This window comes from Rhinolophus ferrumequinum, chromosome 17, assembly GCF_004115265.2.
Source record: "Rhinolophus ferrumequinum isolate MPI-CBG mRhiFer1 chromosome 17, mRhiFer1_v1.p, whole genome shotgun sequence".
NCBI classification, from domain to species: Eukaryota; Metazoa; Chordata; class Mammalia; order Chiroptera; family Rhinolophidae; genus Rhinolophus; species Rhinolophus ferrumequinum.
In genome coordinates, this window is record NC_046300.1 from 56,479,835 (window position 1) to 56,500,530 (window position 20,696).

Consider the following 20,696-nt stretch of genomic DNA (forward strand, 5'->3'; position numbering starts at 1 on the left):
TGACTAAATGACACAGTACTTTCTAAATAATGAGGCTGGTGCACAGAACTAGTCCAAGGTTAGGAAATATTAACTTCACTACACACTGACAGAATGCCCCCTTATGGGGGCCAGGTGTTACTTAGGTTAATTTGCATAGCTTATGAATATCTCACTACAGATAGTACCCAAATTTGCATAATAAACACAGAAGCTGTATACTAGTAGTCTGCAATTGCCAGAGAGTCTTTGTCCCCACCCCTGAGTCTCACAGAAAGGCTCAATTGTGAGCTATATCAGGAGGAAGGGAGTTATCATAGCAGACCTTTAAGTAGAGAGTAAGTGTTATACTTTTCTGGGATGCTATAAATTATCACTGTCTATGCAGATAAACTCTAAGTGTCTGTGAGGTATTCCTGATTACTGTTCTACTAAAACTTGCATGCAAATTTCCAAAGTATTCCTTGGTTCACTGCTAAGGCAGATAATGACCTCCTAAAGCTGGGCTCGAAATTCAAAGAGCTGGATTTGTCCCAACTGTGTCACTAGGCAAACTTATACAAAACAGTGAAGTGAGCAAAGTTTGTTTCGAGCAACCTACACATGCTTTAACGTGCACTCCGTTCTCTCGTTCGTGCAACCCATTACCAACTTAAGAAAAAATCCTTATTTGTAAAAAAAAAAAAATCCTTTTATGTAAAAAAGATAAACAAGAATGCCATGTACCATGCAAAAGCTCTATTGCTTTCCTAGAACACAGAATCAATCAAGGGTCTATTTTTCTTTCCTCTTTACTAAGTAAGGCTGTGGAACAGCTAAGTCTAAGATCCTATCAACTGAAGACAGACCTCTCTTACCTATGATGACATTTCAGTCGGGGAACCATTTTGTCCATTCATTGAAAATATTTAATGAGCACTTGTATGTCAGGCAGTCCTAGTTGCTGAGGACACAGCAGCAAATACAAGAGAAAAAAAAAGAATACCTGTTCTAAGAGCATTCAGATTTTAGCAGGGAGTGCAATTGGTAAATAATGAACAAGTGATTATAAGATGAGTGGAACGATGTGGAGAAAAATGAAGCAGGAGAAAGAGGACAGAGAGAAGAAGTAGAGTTGCAACCTTATGCTGGAGGTTCAGGGACAGCTTTGAGGAAATCACCCTGAAAGATGAGGATCTGAGTCTGGGGAAGGCGCTGGCTTTCCAAGAAAAGGAAACATGAAGTGTCCTAGTCCCGAAGCAGGAGCTAAATTTTCTGTCGATAATTTGGAAAGAAAAAAATAACAGACACCCTGGATTGGAGTCCTAGCGCTTTGCCCTTCACCAACTCAGTAACCTTTAGGAAGAGAAGAGTTTTACCTCTCTTGAACCTCAGTTTCTTCCTCTATAATTAAGGAAAGTACCACGTATCTCACAAAATTATTTAAGGGGGGAGGCAAAAGGATGGTTAAGAATGCACTTTACATCAGTGAGGGATGACTCCCAAGTGTGTATCCTGAGGGCTGTGGGAAACGTAATAAAGGCTCTGCTGGCTTCAAGCTCTGACCTCAATACATGAATGGCCAAGCTTGTTTCCTCCCTGTCAAATGAGGACAATGGTACGGTACCCATTTCACCAGGCGTTCTGGGGATTCCATGAATGAGCTAATCCACATAAATACAGCTACTGACACGCAAACTCCAAAACGTGGGTGCGAACTACAAGCCGGCAGGGCCTTCGCTCCTGCGCTCAGCACGGACGCCCAGCGGCAAGTTCATCATCCAGTGCTTTGAGTGGCTGTCAGGTCCATTCATACTTGGAAGTTTTTCCTCCTGTCCACATTGCACTGCGACATTCTAGCTTGTAAGGAGTCAGCTTCACTCTCGGAAGCCTTTGAACGTAATCAGCTCCCATGTTAAAAGGCCTGGACCTTGAGCGACCGCCAAATGGAACTTGCCCAAGGTTCGTGACGCCGGTCTCCAGGCGCTCTCCCCTCCCGCAGCGCCCCCCAACCTTGCGCTCCAGAGGCCCGCCCTTCACGCTGCGATGGCAACTCTTGTTGCGCGTGCGCAACGGCGGTGGCGTGGCCACGCCCAGGCGTGCGCCGAGGCCCAGCCTCCGCGCAGACACCCGCGCCCGTCGGCAAGAGGTCGGGGGCCTGGGCGACTGAAGTGAGTGAAGCCACCGCGCGGGTGGGTGCTCTGATTGTCCGAGGCGGCAGCGGTGCCTGCAGGGCCGGTGGGGTGCATGTTGCTACAGGGGAAGAGCTGGGGTGATGAGGCCAGTGTACGAGTCCTTCGGGTGTAAGCGGGAGGTCCGGAGGTGGGAGGGCTGCTGACTCGGAGACCCTGCCGATCTTCGGTTCAAAAGGCCGAATTTGTTGTGAGGTTTGTCCGAAGTGCTGATGGCAGGCGTGACAGAAAAGAAGTTACCATGGACTAACTTTCTGGGACTTCCTTGGCGCTGCAATGGAAACTGGGAGGAAGGAAGCCAGGATTGGCCTGCAGTGATTTGAGAGGAAAACATTAATGCCTGTAACTCGACACTCTCTGGGGACCCTGTGAGCGATTGCTGTCCGTGGTTCTGAAGACGAGACCCCGGTGCCTTCAGAAAGAAGCCCGACGAGGGCAGGGGGGCGTTTCCAATTCCGTGGCCGGGCGCAGAACCCTACTCTCAGTACATGTGTGCTGAAGGAAGAGCTCAATCTTTCCATCAGCGCTGGACACTCAGTGTTTAATTTCATAAAATTTAGGAAAGCCAATGCTTCATTCCAGGAAGGAATTTCATTTCTGTCTTATTTTCCCTTACAGCAGGCACCTTCAACTTTTGCACCCAAGTGGATGATTTGCCTACAGGCTCCAAGCAGTTCACTAGAGCTCTGTCTCTTCAGCCAAGGTGAGCTTGCTCATGTGCCGTGAAAATGGGCTCTCCTAAACTTTCCAAATGAGAGTCCTGAGCAGCCAGGGTCAGGTGAAGGGACCAATTGTGCTTTTCCCCACAATTACACATGAAAAAATACTTTCCTATTTGGAAAAGAGATGGTAGGACTGGGCGATCTTCCAATAAAGGAAAGACCATGAATTTCCAGTTGGTTCTCATACTTGTTTGCCTGCCTGTCTATGTGTGTGTGCACACGCGTGAGAGATGGTGTTCGTGTGTTGAATTTTACAGAGTGGATTTTTTTTTCTGTTGATTCAATAAAATATTTACTAGTCTTAGTACCAGCTGCTTGTTTGTTTTGAATTTTGAGTAAGGCTAAAATGTGGGAAAAAAAGAAGGGAAAATGTGAAACATGTTGAGTTTACCTGACTCATGCTATTCTTGGATGCATCTGGCCTAAGAAGAACTATGCCTTGCAAATAAAAATGTCTTTAAATGCATTCTTTCATTTTATACCTTATTACATCTCAAGTTTTATTTTTCTCTTCTAAGAGAACCAATAGGCTGAGGTACTAAAATGATCAAATATTGCAAAGCTGAAGACATATGATGTAAGTAACTTTAAATGTTTTTATTACTTAGCAGAAAGCTTATGAGGCAGCTTTAACTAAAGATGACTTCCTTGTTTGCTCAAGAAATTCGCCTTTCTAAAAGATATGAAGAAATGTAAGTTTTTTTAAAAGGCTAATCTAAGTGTATAAATTATACTGGCTTTATTAATGAAACATTATGTGCACAGAGAGACTTAAAAATCTGAAAGTTTGTCATTTAAATTTTCTGACATTTGCAGGATTTTGGTGTTAGAGAATGTCACTGTCTCTTAAGAATAACAAAGATTAAAAGGTATAATTATGTTCCATATCTTTTTACTTTTTGTTACTAATATCTAGATAAATTCACCATTCCTCTCACCTTTCTAGACTACACACTGATATTTAATGGACTCCTCTAAACCTCCTACCCAGCTTCATGGGTACTAGACCTGTGCACCCATAGACCCTGCACTTGGTTCAATGCTCTAATATTGCAGTCTTGAAATTCCTAATAATTTTTAACAAGGGGCCCCACATTTTCATTTTGTATTGGGCCCTGCAAAGTATATAGCCAGTCTTGCCCTTAAATTTAGTATTAACCCATTTCCACCTCTGTCTGTGGGCTCCCATGTTTTCCTTTTCTCTAATTTACTAGGCCCTCTTCCTTGGCCTTCTAAGATAATTTCTTTACAAAAAAAGACAGTTCAAAGACCACAATTTTAGTTCTACTTTCAATAACAGCTCTATGAAACATAGTATTTCTTGATCATCTCCACAACTATTTGGGAAATGGTTAGACTTATATGTACCACTTACATCTTTTTATTTTTTTTTATCATTGAACCTATTATATTTACTTATTAAGCATTTAAGGGGACCAAAAACTTGTAAAATGAGCATTTGACCCGTGAGAGACTTTGAAAGTATACTATGTATAATAAAGTAGTTTGAGAATTTACTCATAATTTTTTACATCTTTCTTCAATTACTGTTTTACCTTGTTGTGAGTATGCATGCATACACACAGCCTCTCACTGAAATAGAGAATCATCATCTTTCTCCGGGGAAAAAAAGGAGGAAAAAAATATTTTTATTGCTTCTTCAAACATATGGAGTTTAGCACAATTCTAAATGTGTAACATGAGATTCAGGGGTATTGAAGTGTTAAGCAGAAGGTTTCGTATAGCAAGTTATATCGATGTATGTGTGTGTGGAGGTATATATAAGTATGTGTACAAAGGGATATGTATTACAGTTTGCATTTTCACCAAAAATTAAAACATATTTTTCAACACTCTAAAATAATTTCAGAAGACCAGAGAGGCTAAAGACAGAAGCATATACTTATAGTATATGTGTTAATGAAAATAAAAATAATTTTATCCAGATTTAAGACTTAAAACTACCTAAGTTTTTCCCTGTCTTATTAATAGACATAGTAATTGGCTTTCAAAATAGGTTGAACTTGAAGTAAAATACAATTAAGAAATGAATGTTTTATATTGGTCAAGCAATGTTTCCTTTTTTTTAAAAAAAAAAACTTTATACAGTAATTTTCATTTTTTTCTAGAGTATCACAAAGATTAATGTTACTTCAACAAATGGAGAGTAAATTTGGAGAGCAAAACAAGGAAAAGACATCTCAGATTCAAGCAGCTGAGACTGCTTTTAAAAGGAACCTTAGTCTTTTAAAGGTAAATTTCCATGACTTGAGTATAGAGATTTTTCCCACCTTTGCAAAATGGGTTTAAGTGAATTTCATAATTGTGATTTATGTAATGCCTTTGTTATGACTAATAAATAGAATTAATGAAGCACCATCTATTTTTCAGACCCATAAAATAATTAGCATATGGATTCTCATTTTTGATAATGAAAAAAATTGAAGTTTGCTTAAGCTAAATGTTTTCAATCAACCAGAAAATCCATGACTACAGAGGGAACTTTAAGGTCATCTTTTGTGCAACAAGTAATAATTACAAGATGTAACTTTCCATCTTTCATCTTCTATTAGGTTGGTGCAAAAGTAATTGCGTTTTTTGCAATGATTTTTCACCTTTTAAACTGCAATTACTTTTGCATCAACCTAATATTTGTATGGAGATCCTGAAATACCATAAAGTACTTATAGTGTCGTTAGATCCAACTCAAAACTATTTAACATCACAAAAATAAGAACGATTTGATTTTGCCCTACTGGGGCCATAGTCAACACACAGAATTCCTATCTAAGATAACAGATTTCCAAGATGTCTTTTGATGGTGATGGAGGGGGTGGTCAAAGTGTGATTACGCAGGGCCTCACCATTTGGCCAATGTGCCCACTTGGAGTAAAATCATATGTGTGACATTTTTGGCTGCTTGCTATACTTTGCTTCCAAAATTGTATGGCTTCATCCATAATTAAAACCCTAAAAGTTTGCCTCCAGTCAAGCTTCCAAGAGATCCTATGACTAAAACATTTGGTAGTAAGGCTATATTATTTAAGTTATAAAGCAGTGTTTTCAGTTTTTTATTGTTAAATATTTTCATCGATAGGCATAATATAGTTATCTTCTGTCCTCACTAGATAAAGGAAGAGGAAAATTCAGTTATCTTCTCAGCTTCTGGCAGTTTGATCCACAGTAATTTAAGTCACAGCCATAGTGCTACCAAAGCATTCTATATTGCCATATGTCTTACTTGCCCAATGGTGTTTGCAATATTTATTTTTAAATGGAAATCTATAGGATAATCTGGAATTTGCTATGAAAAGTCAGAAAAACTAAGTTAGAAGGCTTAAAGGCTTGGTTACTACTTACCTGCAGCAAGTGCAGGTAATAATGTTTAGTTTTCAAGCATCCTCCTTTTAATGAGCAAGTATTTGATGAATGCCCTGAGGAGCCTTACTATTGAGCTAGTCCTGGTTAGAAAGTGGGGACAACAAAATAAGTATAAATCAGAGTTCTTTACATCAAATAGCTAGCAGGCTTAGTTGATGACATAAGGTTGTCAAACAAAATATGAGACTATATGATCAAACACTAAGTTACGTGGAATACTCAGCATTCTTAGTATAAGAGGAAATGTAAAAAAATCTCTGAGAGCTAGAATATTCTAAGTCTCAGAGAGGAAACTAAACTGGAGTTGTGTCTGAATAGGCATAAGGCAAGGCTGGATTCCTACAGAGGAGCCAACAGAAGAAGAATGAGTGGCCCTATGAATGTTCATGGGACTGTGAGCTAACTAGTTTGGAAAGTCAGAGGAAACAAGGTTGGATATGTATTGTGAGACCAAATGAATAAGTTAAGACTTGATATGTAGAGATAATGTAGTACTGGAAATATGTGAGCAAAAGAAAAAGAGAGACTTATATAAGAAACATAGGAGTGGGTATTTAAGAAGGATTCCTTTGCTATTTAGATGCAAAGTGATTTCAAGAATGGAGAAATTGGATATAATGGTAGCTGTGAAATCACTGTCACATCTAGAAGGAAGAAAATGAACCTAGTTTCATAGTCATGAGAAAACAATGTGATACGGCTTTTTCCCGATTATCAAAGTAATATAGTCTCACTGTAAAAAACTGCAAAGAGCAAATAAGATGAAATAATGTCCATATCATCCTGCCTATCTAGAAATTAATATATTTTTGTATATTTCTTTACAGTCTTTTAATAAACATTTATTGAGCACATACTACATCCCAGTACTTGCTGTCACAGATGTAGTCTCTTCCCTGACTTTTTGTTTACATATTTTGAATAATTGTATATGCAATTTTTTATCCTTTCTTTTATACTGTTTTTTTTTTTTTAGCTTTGGAAATAATTTTAATGGCTCTACCACAGGAGTTATTATGAAAGTAAAATAAATAGGACTTGATTACAGAATTCTGAATTGGGAGAGACTTTAAAAAGCATGCAGATTAGATCAGGTTGTCATCCAAAGGTTTTTAATTTGTTTAGCATAAAAGCTTTTTACAGAGATGTAAAATAGATAAAAGTGGATCTGCTTTGGCCCAAAACCCCACCATTCAGCCCTTCCTCGCCTGCCCTGCTGTGGCTCTAAGGAACTGTGAAAAACACTGATCTGCCCTAATCCCTTAGTTTAGAGATATGGACACCATAATAACTACTCCTCATACCCCTTGTCGAGAACAGGTTAAGTTACATCAGGATATGTGCTTATGTACAGGACATGCTTCAAAAATGGTGCCAGTAAAACTTGGAAGCATCCCTATAAAGATAGTAACAAAATAAGGACGATCTCTATCACCCATCCATTTTCACCTTATTTAGATGTTCTGACCAATATAATAAACATTATTAAAAGGGAATGAGCTTTAACTTTCGGAAAGGAAGATGCAAAACTAACATTTTAAAATGGTATGGTTATATACTTAGAAAAGTCAAAATTGTTTTAAAAGCTAATATGAGTTGACTAAAATTAAGGGGTAAAAGGTAAGCATATAAAAATCAATAGTAATCCTATACATACAGCTGGAAAATAGGAGATCACTTTCACATTAACAAAATTATAAAATACGTGGGAATGCCCTTGACATGGTATATGCATGAATGGTATAAAGAGAATTGTTACACTTCAATGGGACATTTAAGAGAGAACATAAGTGGAGATACATGCCTTAATCCTGATTGGGGAGACTATTACTTTTCTCAAGTCAGTTATCACAAACTTATTTATTTTTAGGTTTAATAAAATCCCAACAACATGTGCATCAAACCCAGTAAAATTTCTATAAATGCATTTGGAAAAATAAATTAGCAAGAATATCAAAAGGTGTTTTTAAAAGAGTAACAATAAGGAAGACACTAATCCCATCAAAGATGCAAACATATTAGTAAAAGAATGAATATGAAATGTAAGTAGTGAAGAAAACTCAGTGAGGGTTTAAATCAGTAAATATCCTAACAGATAGTGGACTTTGAAAACAGGCTGAGTGATTTTTTTCCTGCCTTTTAAAAACATAAACAAAATTGGTATGGATTTGTAAGAGAAAGAGCGCATTTTGTTTCTATAATATTTGCATAATATGAACTGCCATCTCTCCCACCTTTCTCCCCACAAAACTCAGTTTTACCCAAATGGGCAATTTTGTGGTACCAAATGTCATCTTGTGAGGAAGATGATCAACTCCAGAGGTGAGAATGAATGGGAGGAGAGCTACAGAACATTTGATACACTGAGAGCTTCCATCAGGCATGTCCCGGAAGCCTTCACGGGACAGCTGGTAGTTAGAGCCTTCAACCAACTAACTGCCACCCACGATGGCCAGTGACTTACAGGTCACTTCCTCCAATTCCTTACATTTCTCACTTCCTCCAATTCAATGAAGAATAAGTGTAATGAATGCTTAAATGTTCCTTGTCCCACTGACCCTGTATTTCATGCCTTAGTGTTTTTTTTTTCCTATCCCAGAAATTGCCCCTCCAGCAGATTAGAAGATTAAACCCAGCCCCGCCTGAGCTGGGTTCACTATATACATTTATATATGTATATATATTGCTGTGTTGGGAGGGAGGGTCGAGTGCGGGAAGAGAGAAAGAGACCTCAGTACACGACTGTGCTCATATTTTACCTTTCCCAATCTTGAGTCAACTCATTTATATCGGCTGCTGACTCCTGCCGTGCAGGAACAGTTAGGCCATCATCCACACTGGAAACTTGTTTTGTAATTAAGTTATGACAAATTTCCAATCTACAAGTACGTAGGAGAGGGAATACAGAAGAATGTACTCCCATGTGCTTAGCACCTACATTCAATAATTATCAAAACCCAGCCAGTCTTGTTCCATCTACATTCCTCTCCTCCAACCCAGCCCCTCAGATTATTCCGAAGCTAATCTTCAGACATCGCACTGTTTCATCTGTAAATAGACCAGTATATAGCTCTCCATGTTTCAGAGTTTATCATTAAAAGGACTATTTCCAGAAAAATCCCAATACTATGATCAATCTAAGCAATTTACAATAATTCCTCAAATATCCAATTAGGATTCAAATTTCCTTGATTAACTTATAAACATGTTTTTACAATTGTTTGAATCAGGATCCAAAAAATCCAATTTGTGATTGATAGATATTCTAAATCTCTAAAAGTCCTCCCCCGCCCTGGCCCTTTTTTCCCCTTTTAATTTAGTTGTTGAAGGAATTGGATCATTTTGTCCTGTAGAGTTTCTAAGAGTCTGGATATTGCTAATTACATTGCTGAGGTATCATTTAGTAGGTTCCTCTGATCCCTGGGAATCCTATAAATTGAAAAATCTAAGCTGTGCAACAGAAATATAATGTGAGCACATATGCAATTTAGAATATTCTAGTAACCACTTTCAATAAAATCAAAAGAGATTCAATAAAATGTTACTAAAATGAATTTCGTCCCACAGAAAATATTACTTCAAATGTAATTGCTATTAAAAATAAATATTTTATATTTTCTTTTCTTACTATTTTACGCTTACAGCACATCTTAATTTGGACACATGTCAAGTGCTCAGCTAATGAGGCTGATGGATACTGCATGACCAGTTCAGATCTAGAGGCCTGATCGGATTCAGGTTCAATGTTGTATGTTGTGGGGAAGAAAACTTTCATAATGCCCGGCTGTCTCTCTTTTGGAAATGTTAGCAGTCAAAGATGATAATTGCCTGGATGTATTCATTAGGGGTTGCAAAAAATGATATTCAAATTCTTTTATTCCTTCTTATTCACTTGCTGATTATCTATATGAAGAGACACTTCCCCTCATCAATTATTTGGTTATACTGAAATACACTTCATATAGGAAAAAGCATGATGCGTGTTTGATTCTTTCTCTGTAATTAGTTTTCAAAATGATAGTTTAGTTCTCTAGTACCCTCCAAAAGTGACCAATTACAAGTTGTTCTTTTTAAAAAAAATATATCTGGGATTTGAAATGTTTCAATCCATTTCAATTTTTCCTCCTTTGATGCTCAACTTACCTGTTTTTACTAAATGGGAGCCTCTTCGAGTTATCCCCTGACTGCCTTTGACATGATCAAAACAGTTTGCCTCTCTCTCCGGTATGATGGAATCTTCCAGGCTCATCACGTGAGCACTGGCTGCCCAGACGTGGAACTGACCATTGCTCCAAGGAGCCCTGGATCCTTCTGGCAGGAAATGTTTAAAGCTCTTGACCTAGGCACTCGGGGTGTTTATTGCAACTTTCCTTTAAATATAAACTACATCAAGAGCTCATATCAATAACTCCAGTTCGATTAAAAGATTGCAAGACTTTGAACTTGAAACCACCGATCTTTGACCTCTCACTTTTTTTTCTCAAACCAAAAAATCTCAGTTCCCAAAGAATTTTCCAAGAACAACATAGCTACTTATTTACTTTATCCTGCAATACAAACAGTTCTACCACCCACAGTATGATCACTGAGAATGATGTTCAGTTAGATACTTTTCATAATTCTTTTTTGTCCTAGGGTGTATCCCACTAGGGATGCTCCATCTAAACACTGTGTTCTAGCACCACTTGATATATTTCTGTGTGGTTATGCCACCCACTAGATAGCAGTTAAATTTGTCTCATTTTGTTTTCAATTTTTAGAGATCGCTTTTTCATTTGTTCTAAAACTGTATAAATTTTAAATGGTCTCGTGGCAAATCTAGAAAACCAGATAACAAGGTATAGTCTGGGGTAAGGCAAGCCTCTCTTCCTCTTCTCTTTTTCCTCCTCCTGCCCTCCTGAGTACCTTTCTATTTCTACATTTGTGGTTTCTGCTCAGGACTCTTTGATACCTTAGTCATTTCGTCATGTAATGAATATTTAAGTTTCTAGTACATACCCTGAACTTTGTTAGATTCTTGGATGCTCTCAAGTTCTATGCGGTATAGTCCTTTCCTTCTGGCAGCATATAGTCAAAGAAATTTTTCAGTCATGCTAAAGAATTCATACTTCCTCCTCTGTGTAGTGGGTATCAATTTTTTTCATTCCAAGTAGGGACATATTTAAAGTATTTTTTAGCAAAACTAATCAATTCTGTGTTAGGTATGGATTAAAGTAGAATGAGATATAGTCTAGGCGTAAGTCCAAGTAAGTATTCGGTAAATACTTATTGAATGAATAAGTATAATTATAAGGCCATAGCATTGGGAATGACATGGAAAGGCTACAAGGAGACATCCTGAAGCTTTGGATTTTTAAATGATAGGGAATAAGAAGAGTTAAAGATAGAGCATATAGGATATAGTTGGGTGAGTAGACTCCCCACTGTTGACATTCAATACATCCAGTAAGAAGAAGATGAGTTTAATTTTATTAGGTTGGGGAATAAGGGCTTGGAAGAAAAGTTATCCATCCCTCTACATGAATGGTTGAAGTTAGATAAGAGACAATTTTGGAGGGAGTAAAAGTAAAAAGATGAAGACAGATGTCATAAATCTTAAGAAAGACCACACTTAGCATGAAGGACTGAAAAAGAAGCCAGCTAAGGAGAAAGAGAAAAGTCAGAGAGGTAAGCAAAACATCTAAGAAAGTGAAATCTCACTTCAAGAAGAAGTTCTCTGGAGGGTGATAATCTCTTGTGGATGTGCTGCAGAGATGACAGTCATGCTTTAACAGGCCACGTGTCCCTACTCGTTCTCTCGTTTGCAGATCTGATCTTCTATTAAGAGACATTCAGTGTCCTTATTGTCTGGTCTTTAAGAAAAATGTTTATAATCTTGTCTACAGATACTGGTGACACCTAGATCTACCATTAACAACTTTATAACTTCTTAGAATCATGGTATAATTGGGGGTGTGATTTTACTCTATTAGTTTTAGAAAAGTTAAAAATAATTTTTCCAGGACCTTGCAAAAAATCTGAATGTAATCACAGAAGAATTAGTCTTCTCTGCTGTAGCATCAACATCAAAAGCTCTTTATCATGTGGCTTAGACGTAAACTTCTAGTATGGGAGAGACATGGTAATAGATGGGCATTTTATCCTGAAATTGATGTCTTTCCCCTTCAAATCACCTTCCTCTAGACAGCAGGTGCATTAATGGTTGTGCAACTTTGGGGAGTCCCTTTAGGGAATTTCCTGTTTTTCCCTTTTCCATTTCACACCCATTCCTCGCTCCCGCCGCTACCATCTGCTATCTCTTTTCTCCTCTTCAGCGCTGGCTTCTTCACACCCCACTCCCACGCCCTTTTCCATCTCTCTCCGTCTGTCCAACAGCCCTGTACTTAGATTGCTCCAATGCATCAGAGGACTTTCTCTTTTCTATGAACTCACTAAGCTCAAACGAGAGACCAAATTCACACGGCCTTCACTCAGGGCCTCTGTGAACCTGACAAACATAGCAAGCAAATGGCAACATGCTGATTTGGGGAGCATTCGTTAACAGGACTGAAATGTTTCAGGAACACCTTGCAGAGTCCTACATATCTGGGCATGTGCTTCACATGTGTATCAAGGTAACATCTTCACCAGGGTATGAATTAAGTTTAATTACCCTTGTGTTTCTACCACCATAAGAGAAAAGACCCACATCTATAAGTTAAGCTTCAAATTAAAGCACAGGGCTTGAACACCATCAGCTGAATGGTATACTCCTTATTAATAAAACTTGCCGTTGAGATTACCTTAGAAATCTAGTACTAAAAACTGAGATAGTATAGTGAAAAGGTTCTTGTTGAAAAGTACTGCGGTACCTAATTGACCTTTTAAATATGTGGAGTATTTGTGCAAGTACAAAATTGAACAGTGGAACACTGAACAAATGAAATGTGTGTCATTAATGTGTCACGCGCATGATCTGGAGAGACTAGATCTTTTCACTTTGAAGGTTGGCGCAATGTGGGTCTGGGTATCTGACTGTTTATAGTGTCTATTTTATCCATCTGGATGCTGTTAATGATTTTAGAGCGAAGTTAGTGCTCGGAGCAGTTTTAGAGGAAGTTCTTTTTACAAGAATTATTGGCACTCACTATTTAAAATGAAAAGACAGTACTTAGAAGAACCACTCCTTTTATTTTAAAGAAACCCTGAATTCTCTATTTGAAAATTAAGCGATGATCAGTTTTCCTGCCTCAGTGCCCCTCCGTGAGTTTCAGACTATCCAGAGGAGAGTTGCGGTGAGAGAGCTCGGATATAGACAAAGCTATTACAGGTGCCAGTTGTGTGTGCTGTGTGAATACATTGTTTCTTAAATGCTGATGTTCGTTATAGGATATAGAAGCAGCAGAAAAGTCTCTACAGACCCGAATTCACCTACCTCCACCGCCTGAGCTCGTTTCTCTTGAGGTGAGAATCCTAAGGAACAAAGGTTAAAAGAAGAGTCCCTATTCTGTTAGTAGTGTGTTGTGAATCAGCCAGTGGCTCTATGTGTTATTTCCCAGATTTATTTATACAGTAAAATAAACAAGATGTGTCTGATCTTTGTATGTCCACGGTGCCATACTTTGTACATAGCAGGTAACTGATAAACATCTTGATTTAAAACAATTTTATCAAGTGCGAGTTTTATAAAGATTCTGTGTCTTGTCACCTGGTTACTTAGCAACAACTATCCTGTTAAACCATAACAGCCAGTATGCACTAAATTTTTAAGAGGACAGCATGCCTAACCAAAGCTTCTCCTGTTGGCTGATGTTAGAAGTAGCAGATTAGTCCCCTTACCAAAAACTGAACCAATGGTATTTAAATATGTGGTATGTGGTACAGTGTGGCGTTTGTCTTTTATTTTGCTCAGTTCAAGAACAGATTGGGAAGATGGCTGGCAAAATAAACCATATTTGGCATATAAATGTATTTTTGATGAATGGGAATTTACTACCTATAGAATAGTTTGATTTTATATTTTTAATGACCTTTTTCAAATACAGTTTTGCTTGCTGCCTAACCAGGGATGTGAATAGACTCCAGATTAAAGGCTAAGAATTTGCCCCGCAATTTTCTGTGTCATCTAGAGTAATAAGAAAAGCCAGGAATCAAAGATAGAAAAAACTCGGGTACAAAGTTGTGCCTTGGGCACGTCTTTTTCTTTGTTGCGTTCTCCAATACCTTACTCTAGCCTGTACAGGGCGCTCACAATAGGGGTTAATCCAGCCGTGAATGGTAGAGAAACTCCCAACCACAGGCCTCGGTTGGTATTTTTCTTCTCTAGTCTTGCACAGCAGGATGACCTTTATTTTAAGTATGTCAGGCTGTTTCTCAGACCACATGCATAGATGTATACATGTGTAGAATCCCTCACCATTTTCAACTTTCAGAACCTCTCTACCTTCTTAATGCTCAGAGAGAATCACTATGTGTTGTTATCGCTAGCTAACTCTTTGGTCGACTTCCCAAAATGAGATTGAGAATGATGATCTAATATAAAATGCCCTCCTAAGACACAGAGCGTTAAGCATTTACTTTTTCTTTGGCCTCCTTAGTGCAGTCACCCAAGAAATCACTAAAGCTCGTAGACGTGGTATGGCGAGGTTGTACATGTGTCTGTAACTTACAGACTGCTGCAGTCAGGCCAATAAGACAGTAGCTCAATTTCCAAGGTATTTGAATTAAAAATGGTTAGATAATCTTGATAGCATTTTCTCAATATACAAAAAAAATTGGGAAGAAATTAAAATTTATCACATCAAGTGCTCTTCTGAAAGATATAGTGGATGCATTTTTAAATGTTTTCTCCATACAATTCAATTCAAGGGGTCAATTCAACTATACCATACTAATTATCGTTCAGTTCCCGATCTCATCCCAGGTCAGATCTTGTTATGTTGGTTTGTAAGCAGTTGTTCATGTGAAACATTTGATAATAATAACTTAAGTATGGGTAATCATTTCGTATGGGATCTGGAACATTAAACAAAAACAGTTACAAATGATAATACTGATAATAATGGCCACAAGAGGGCGTCTAAAGTCACAATAAAATTCTAAAACCTGTAATTCTGCCAGCCTCGGGTTTTACTGAGAAATTTGAAAATTAACACTAGTAAGTAGCCAGATTTTTTTCTAAAATTAACATAAAATATTCTGTAGAGGAAGTGCATTCTACATATATGTGTGTGTGTGTGTGTGTGTGTGTGTGTGTACACGCACACACACACTTAAGTGAATAAACATTTAGACTATTATGAAGAGCCAAGTTCAATTGCTTGATATGCTTTTTTACTTTTGGATGTTTTGTTTTTTTTTTCCAGACTCTTTACTGGGCATCAGTAGAAGAATATATTCCCAAATGGGAACAGTTTCTTTTAGGAAGAGCACCATATCCTATTGGTGTTGAAAATCAAAATGAAGCAGAAAATACCATTCAAAACAAGGCACAGCAATAACTTCTTCACATACTATTTAAAAAAATATGTTTAGTAAAGCTGAATGTTAAAATATATGTAGGTCATTGCAGGAATTCTAGGAATCAAATATATTCATACAGTCCCATCACCTCCTCAATGAAAATAAAGCTATGAGAATCTAATGGCCAGTCTCAGGTTATCACTTAGAGACCTACTACTACTTCAAGGTCACAAATTTGCTTTCTAACAAACTAATGGAAGTGTTAAAAACTATTATTGAAAAGTGGACTGTTTATTAAATAAATTGCTAATTGAGTGCTGTATGTGTTGTTTAAAAAAATCACTTAAATAGTGAATACCCATTGCTAGCTCTGATTTTACATTTTCTAGAATCTTTACTTTTCATATGTTTTATTATGGAGACAAATCACAGGATCAACGTGGTTGTTTGCTCGCTATTATATAGTTTTTTTGTTTTTTTTTTAACAAATGAAAAGACAGTGACACTTTACTGCTTTAGCATAGTAATACTTATCAGAAAATAGATTCATAGTATTTTGTCCATCATAGATAATCAAACTTCTAAAAGTTCTGCAGGAAAAAACTTCCCTAACTATAAAGTGTGTTATAAGTAGCAAGTTTCAGCAGGTCTCAGCCTTGGTTCTGAAAAAGGATACCTATTAGAGCTAGGAACGGTTATTGGATTTTGACTTGGTTATTTAAGGATTGCCAATCCTGTGAGTGCAAATAATGCCTCTCTCATCTTTTCATCTTTAAACTTGCCCTTCTCTCTCCCTTCTATTTTCATTATCTCTGAAACAACTGCCAGTCAGAAAGCTTTGGGTCACAACCCTAAATAGCTTTAAGATTCCTCAGTCCACTGCTGCTGGAGCACTCGAAAAAATTTATAATTTTTCTAACTATGGAGGCAGCTCCTGCTAGTAAAGGGAATCTATACTATGTTACGATGGAAGATTTTATATTTCAAACTGGTTTGTGTTTTTAAAAGAAGACAATAGGACAAGCTAAAAAAAACAAAAACAAAAAAACCCAAACTATACTGAAACATCCATTGTACTGATAAGTTCCTTTAAACTATCATCTTGGAAATATCCTGTTGAGTGGGTGTTGGTGTGGGTAACAATAACGTTGTTTTCATAATATGCACTGGCAGATTAGCACACTTCTCTACAGTGTTAACAGTTGTAATTAAGGAATAAACAGCACAGAGTGTCAGTCCGATGACAATTTCATCTATAGTGTCACAATACAAAATGTCACAAAATATTAGAACTGTTATATAACTACAAAGAATATCAGCTTAAACACTGAAAGCCTTTAAAAAAGGAAGACAGAGAAAGGAAGAAAAAAGAAAACTGGCAAAAAGACCAGAAAATTTTTATACCTTCTCAAGAATGTTCTGTCATGAAAATAAATTGATAATTTTTTTCCCTGTTACATTACAGTTTGGTTTCTAGCCATCCAGTTGATTTAGCAGGAGAATGCAGGGCTTTTTAGCAGCTTTGAATTGGTAAACAGATTTAGATATAGTAGAAAGGAACATGAGGAAGTTTTTTTTTTTTAACATCCAATCTTTCCCAGCATATGCACATAAGAAGGTGAATGAAGCAATGTGAAACTTATTTCTCTTTAGTCAAGTGAAAAAAAGGCTAAACATTTGTTGAGATGGTAAAATATTGTGTCAAGCAAGTAGGCACATTCCAAAATTAAACAGTGGTTGATACGTTAACGTCCTCAAATATTTGAGTGTACACTTCCTTTGAGTTCTGTAAATTAAATCACCAGTAAGTTAGATTTAAATACAAAATAAACAGCAATGTAACCATCCCAAAGAAGGTTCAGGTTTTTTTCTCCCCTAAACTGACCAACTTGCTAAGTAGTTTTTAAAGAGAGCATAAGTTTAATATACCTCGAGTTATGATTTAGGGCAAAGGGTAAGGTTTTTCTAGGTTACAGCTGTACTGTTTCTCCAATTCTAGTTAATATGTCAAAAACTCTCTGAGACGACTTCACTCCTGGGCCCCACAGAGCTCTCTCCACCCTTCTCCTCCTTGTAGACTGCAACAGATTGCACCACGTGGTGTATGTTTAAAAGAAAAAAAATTCCCATAGGGACCTGGATACCCCATTAAAAGTCTTTCTATTCCTCATGGCAAATTAGCTTTACATAGGAATTTCCAAATATTGTTTTATTAAGGAAAGGAGAAATACCATATCTAATGTGTATTTTTGTACACAATTAGTAGGAATCAGACAAGGAAAAAGAAATGTCATCTACTCCTACCTTCCTCCCCCAATTTAGTCCTTTTTCCATACGCTACATTATACCTACTATTTGTTCTTCATGAAAACTATGAATTTGTAATTTAGAATAAAGCCTTTTCAAAATAAAGGTCATTTCAAGCATCTGTTTCCACAACTTTTCTTGGATTGTTGCAAATGCGTAAATATTCAAAGGTCGTTTTCTGATGATACACTAATATATGAAATTATTAAATTGTAAAATGCTAAGGATCAGAAGGAGCTGCCGTTTTTCTCCAAAGTTCAAAAAATAAATTTTACTAAATACTAAGGAAAAAGCCTAATACTCTGGAAAGCAGACGTCTGGCCTTTCCCATGCACAGGGAGCAGTGTGTATGAAAGAGAAGTCAAACAGACACCGTTCTTCTCTGCATTATATACGAAGTGTTTTAACTTGTCAATATAAAACTTAGATGAGAATACTCATCTTTCACTTGTTTTTTTTTTTTTTTTTTTACAATTTTGTCTTCTCTGCCTCATTCTCCCTTTCCAGCCAACAACAACAAAATAATAATAATAAGGTGGATATATGGGTATATTTTTAAATCAAAATTAAACTTATTTGATGATTATTTTGTCACTTCTGAGGTGATTGGAGACGGGCTGAGTGTGGATGAGGTGGGGATGTCGTATGTGAGAAACCAGCGTTTGCAATCAGTCAGTTGAGACAACAGGAAGATATTAAACTTTAAAACCATTGTCGAGTGGATTTTAATGTGTAAAATTTGGTGCACAAGGCCATGAATTTGGCTTACCTACAAAATATATTCTTTTCCTTCTTAGTCTACTAATTTGTCTTTTTACTCTAAGCCAATTCACATCTTTTTGTTTTATTTTTAAGTCTTTTATGTGAAACAAAATAGTTTTAAATCTCTCTAAAGAGTTTCTTCCCCCTTTTTAAGAATTGCCCAAATGTAATAGCTACATGGCTTAAAACACGCTTCATTTCAATAGTCTGTTTTTGACCTCTTCCACTTTAATTAGGTTGCTGACCAAAATCTACTTCAGAGAAGGCAATAACTAGACTGTGAGTTCAAACAGGAAAACACAAATCTGTGGAAAATAAGCAGAAGAGAATGAAAAAAGAAATTTTAGAAAGCTTCAGGTTGAAATAAGGGGGTCTCTCTCTCTCTCTTTCTCTCTCTCTCTATCTCTCTGGTGGTGTTTTTGTTTGTTTCTCTTATAATTTAGAAGTTAATTTGTCTACATAGGGAATTTAATTCTATTGCTAATAAAAGAACATTTCGAGTTTTCTGGGGCAAACATGGGGCCTTGTCAAACTCCAGCAATTAAGGAGAGGATTGCTTTGTGGATTTGACACCTGGCATTGTGATCTCCCTTTCTATCTGGAACTGAGATTATATCCTGACTAACATCCAAGACGAGGTAAACGACTCCAACAAAGACAGAAGCTACAAAATGCTTCCGGACATCAACTTACCTCTCGGAGTCAAGTTTCCTTGCTTACAAGAAAAAGCACCAGGTCCTCTACTTTCTAGTAATGTTTTAAAGTTCTTGCTATTTTAAACACTCTAATTTGTGTCTCAAAGAGATTGAGATTCTGCTAAAGTAGTGTCTTGGGTGATTACAATACAAATCAATAAACAGTTGCATTGAGTGGAAACAGTGAAGTGTTCTTAATTTAGAAAGTGATGATTTAGTTCGTTTCTATCTTTTTGATGATAATTGCGTCATTTACTCTCCACTGTTAGGGTCAAAGGATTCTTTATTATTCCTTCCTAAATCCAACTTATCAATGTAGAAGTATTTTTGATGTTTTATACAATACCATTTTCAGGACAATACAGTCAAATTAAAGGGAGACAAAATTCCATTTATATATTTTTCTCTAGTCCATCTCTATCTTCTTTGATCTCCTAATAGAACATAATTATTTTTCATACCTTGTCTCCAACTATTTATAAGATCTATAACACTTACAAACATATCCTTGGAGTTGAATGTCGGAAAACAAATACTGAAAAGTTCAAAAGAAGCTAAATACAGAGCTTTTAAAAATGATATCCATTAAACATAGAAATGGATAACATTCAAGCACCATTCATTCAACAGGTCTTATTGACTGCCTACTAAGTAGCAAGCACAGTTCTAAGCACCAAGAATACAGCAATTAACAAGACAACTCAACAAACTCCATGCCCTCATGGAATTTACATTTTGGAGGGGTTAGTGAGTAGAGAGGGTTGAAGGTAGTGATAAAAACAAAAATACTTGATAATATTAAATGGTGATAAGGTCTAATACAGTATAAATATCTAGAATATCTTCTCAATACAAGAAAAAGCAGTTTCATAGTTTCTCAGAAAATATAGCTAGAACAGAGCGACTTTTTCCCCTATTCAAAGATCTTGAGTGGGGATTTTCCAGTGAAGTAACATTTCCACTGCTACTAATTTGGACATTGTGTAAGCTTTATGAATAGGTTTATGATAAAGAATGAAAAAAAAAATCCTCACTACTTCAACAGATATTTGTACATCAACATTCATAGCAGTATTAATCACAATAGTCCAAAGGTGGAAATAACCCAAATATCCACTGTCGGTTGAATGAATAAACAAAATGTGGTATATAAAAGAAAATGAGGATAGCTATACTTCTATCAGCCAAAATAGACTTTAAGCAAAAAAAAAAAAAAAAAAAAAAAAAAAAAAAAAAAA

At 36.8% G+C, this 20,696-nt stretch overlaps 1 protein-coding gene across 1 annotated transcript; it reads left to right on the forward strand.

The window, feature by feature from the left end:
- Positions 1-2,045: 2,045 nt before the first annotated feature.
- On the forward strand, positions 2,046-15,992 carry C17H3orf14 (chromosome 17 C3orf14 homolog). The gene is made up of 6 exons (XM_033133239.1): positions 2,046-2,129; positions 2,769-2,853; positions 3,484-3,564; positions 5,002-5,125; positions 13,622-13,696; positions 15,598-15,992. The coding sequence occupies exons 3-6, from the start codon at positions 3,512-3,514 to the stop codon at positions 15,730-15,732; spliced, it is 387 nt and encodes a 128-aa protein (XP_032989130.1). The 5' UTR covers positions 2,046-2,129; positions 2,769-2,853; positions 3,484-3,511; the 3' UTR covers positions 15,733-15,992.
- The last annotated feature ends 4,704 nt before the right edge of the window (positions 15,993-20,696 follow it).

Bases quoted from the DNA above. Each gene is read 5' to 3' on its own strand.
- C17H3orf14 (XM_033133239.1), top strand. From the start codon at position 3,512: ATGACTTCCTTGTTTGCTCAAGAAATTCGCCTTTCTAAAAGATATGAA. The intron at 5,126-13,621 runs GTAAATTTCCAT...TGTTCGTTATAG, and splicing joins GGAACCTTAGTCTTTTAAAG to GATATAGAAGCAGCAGAAAA. The intron at 13,697-15,597 runs GTGAGAATCCTA...TTTTTTTTCCAG, and splicing joins CTGAGCTCGTTTCTCTTGAG to ACTCTTTACTGGGCATCAGT.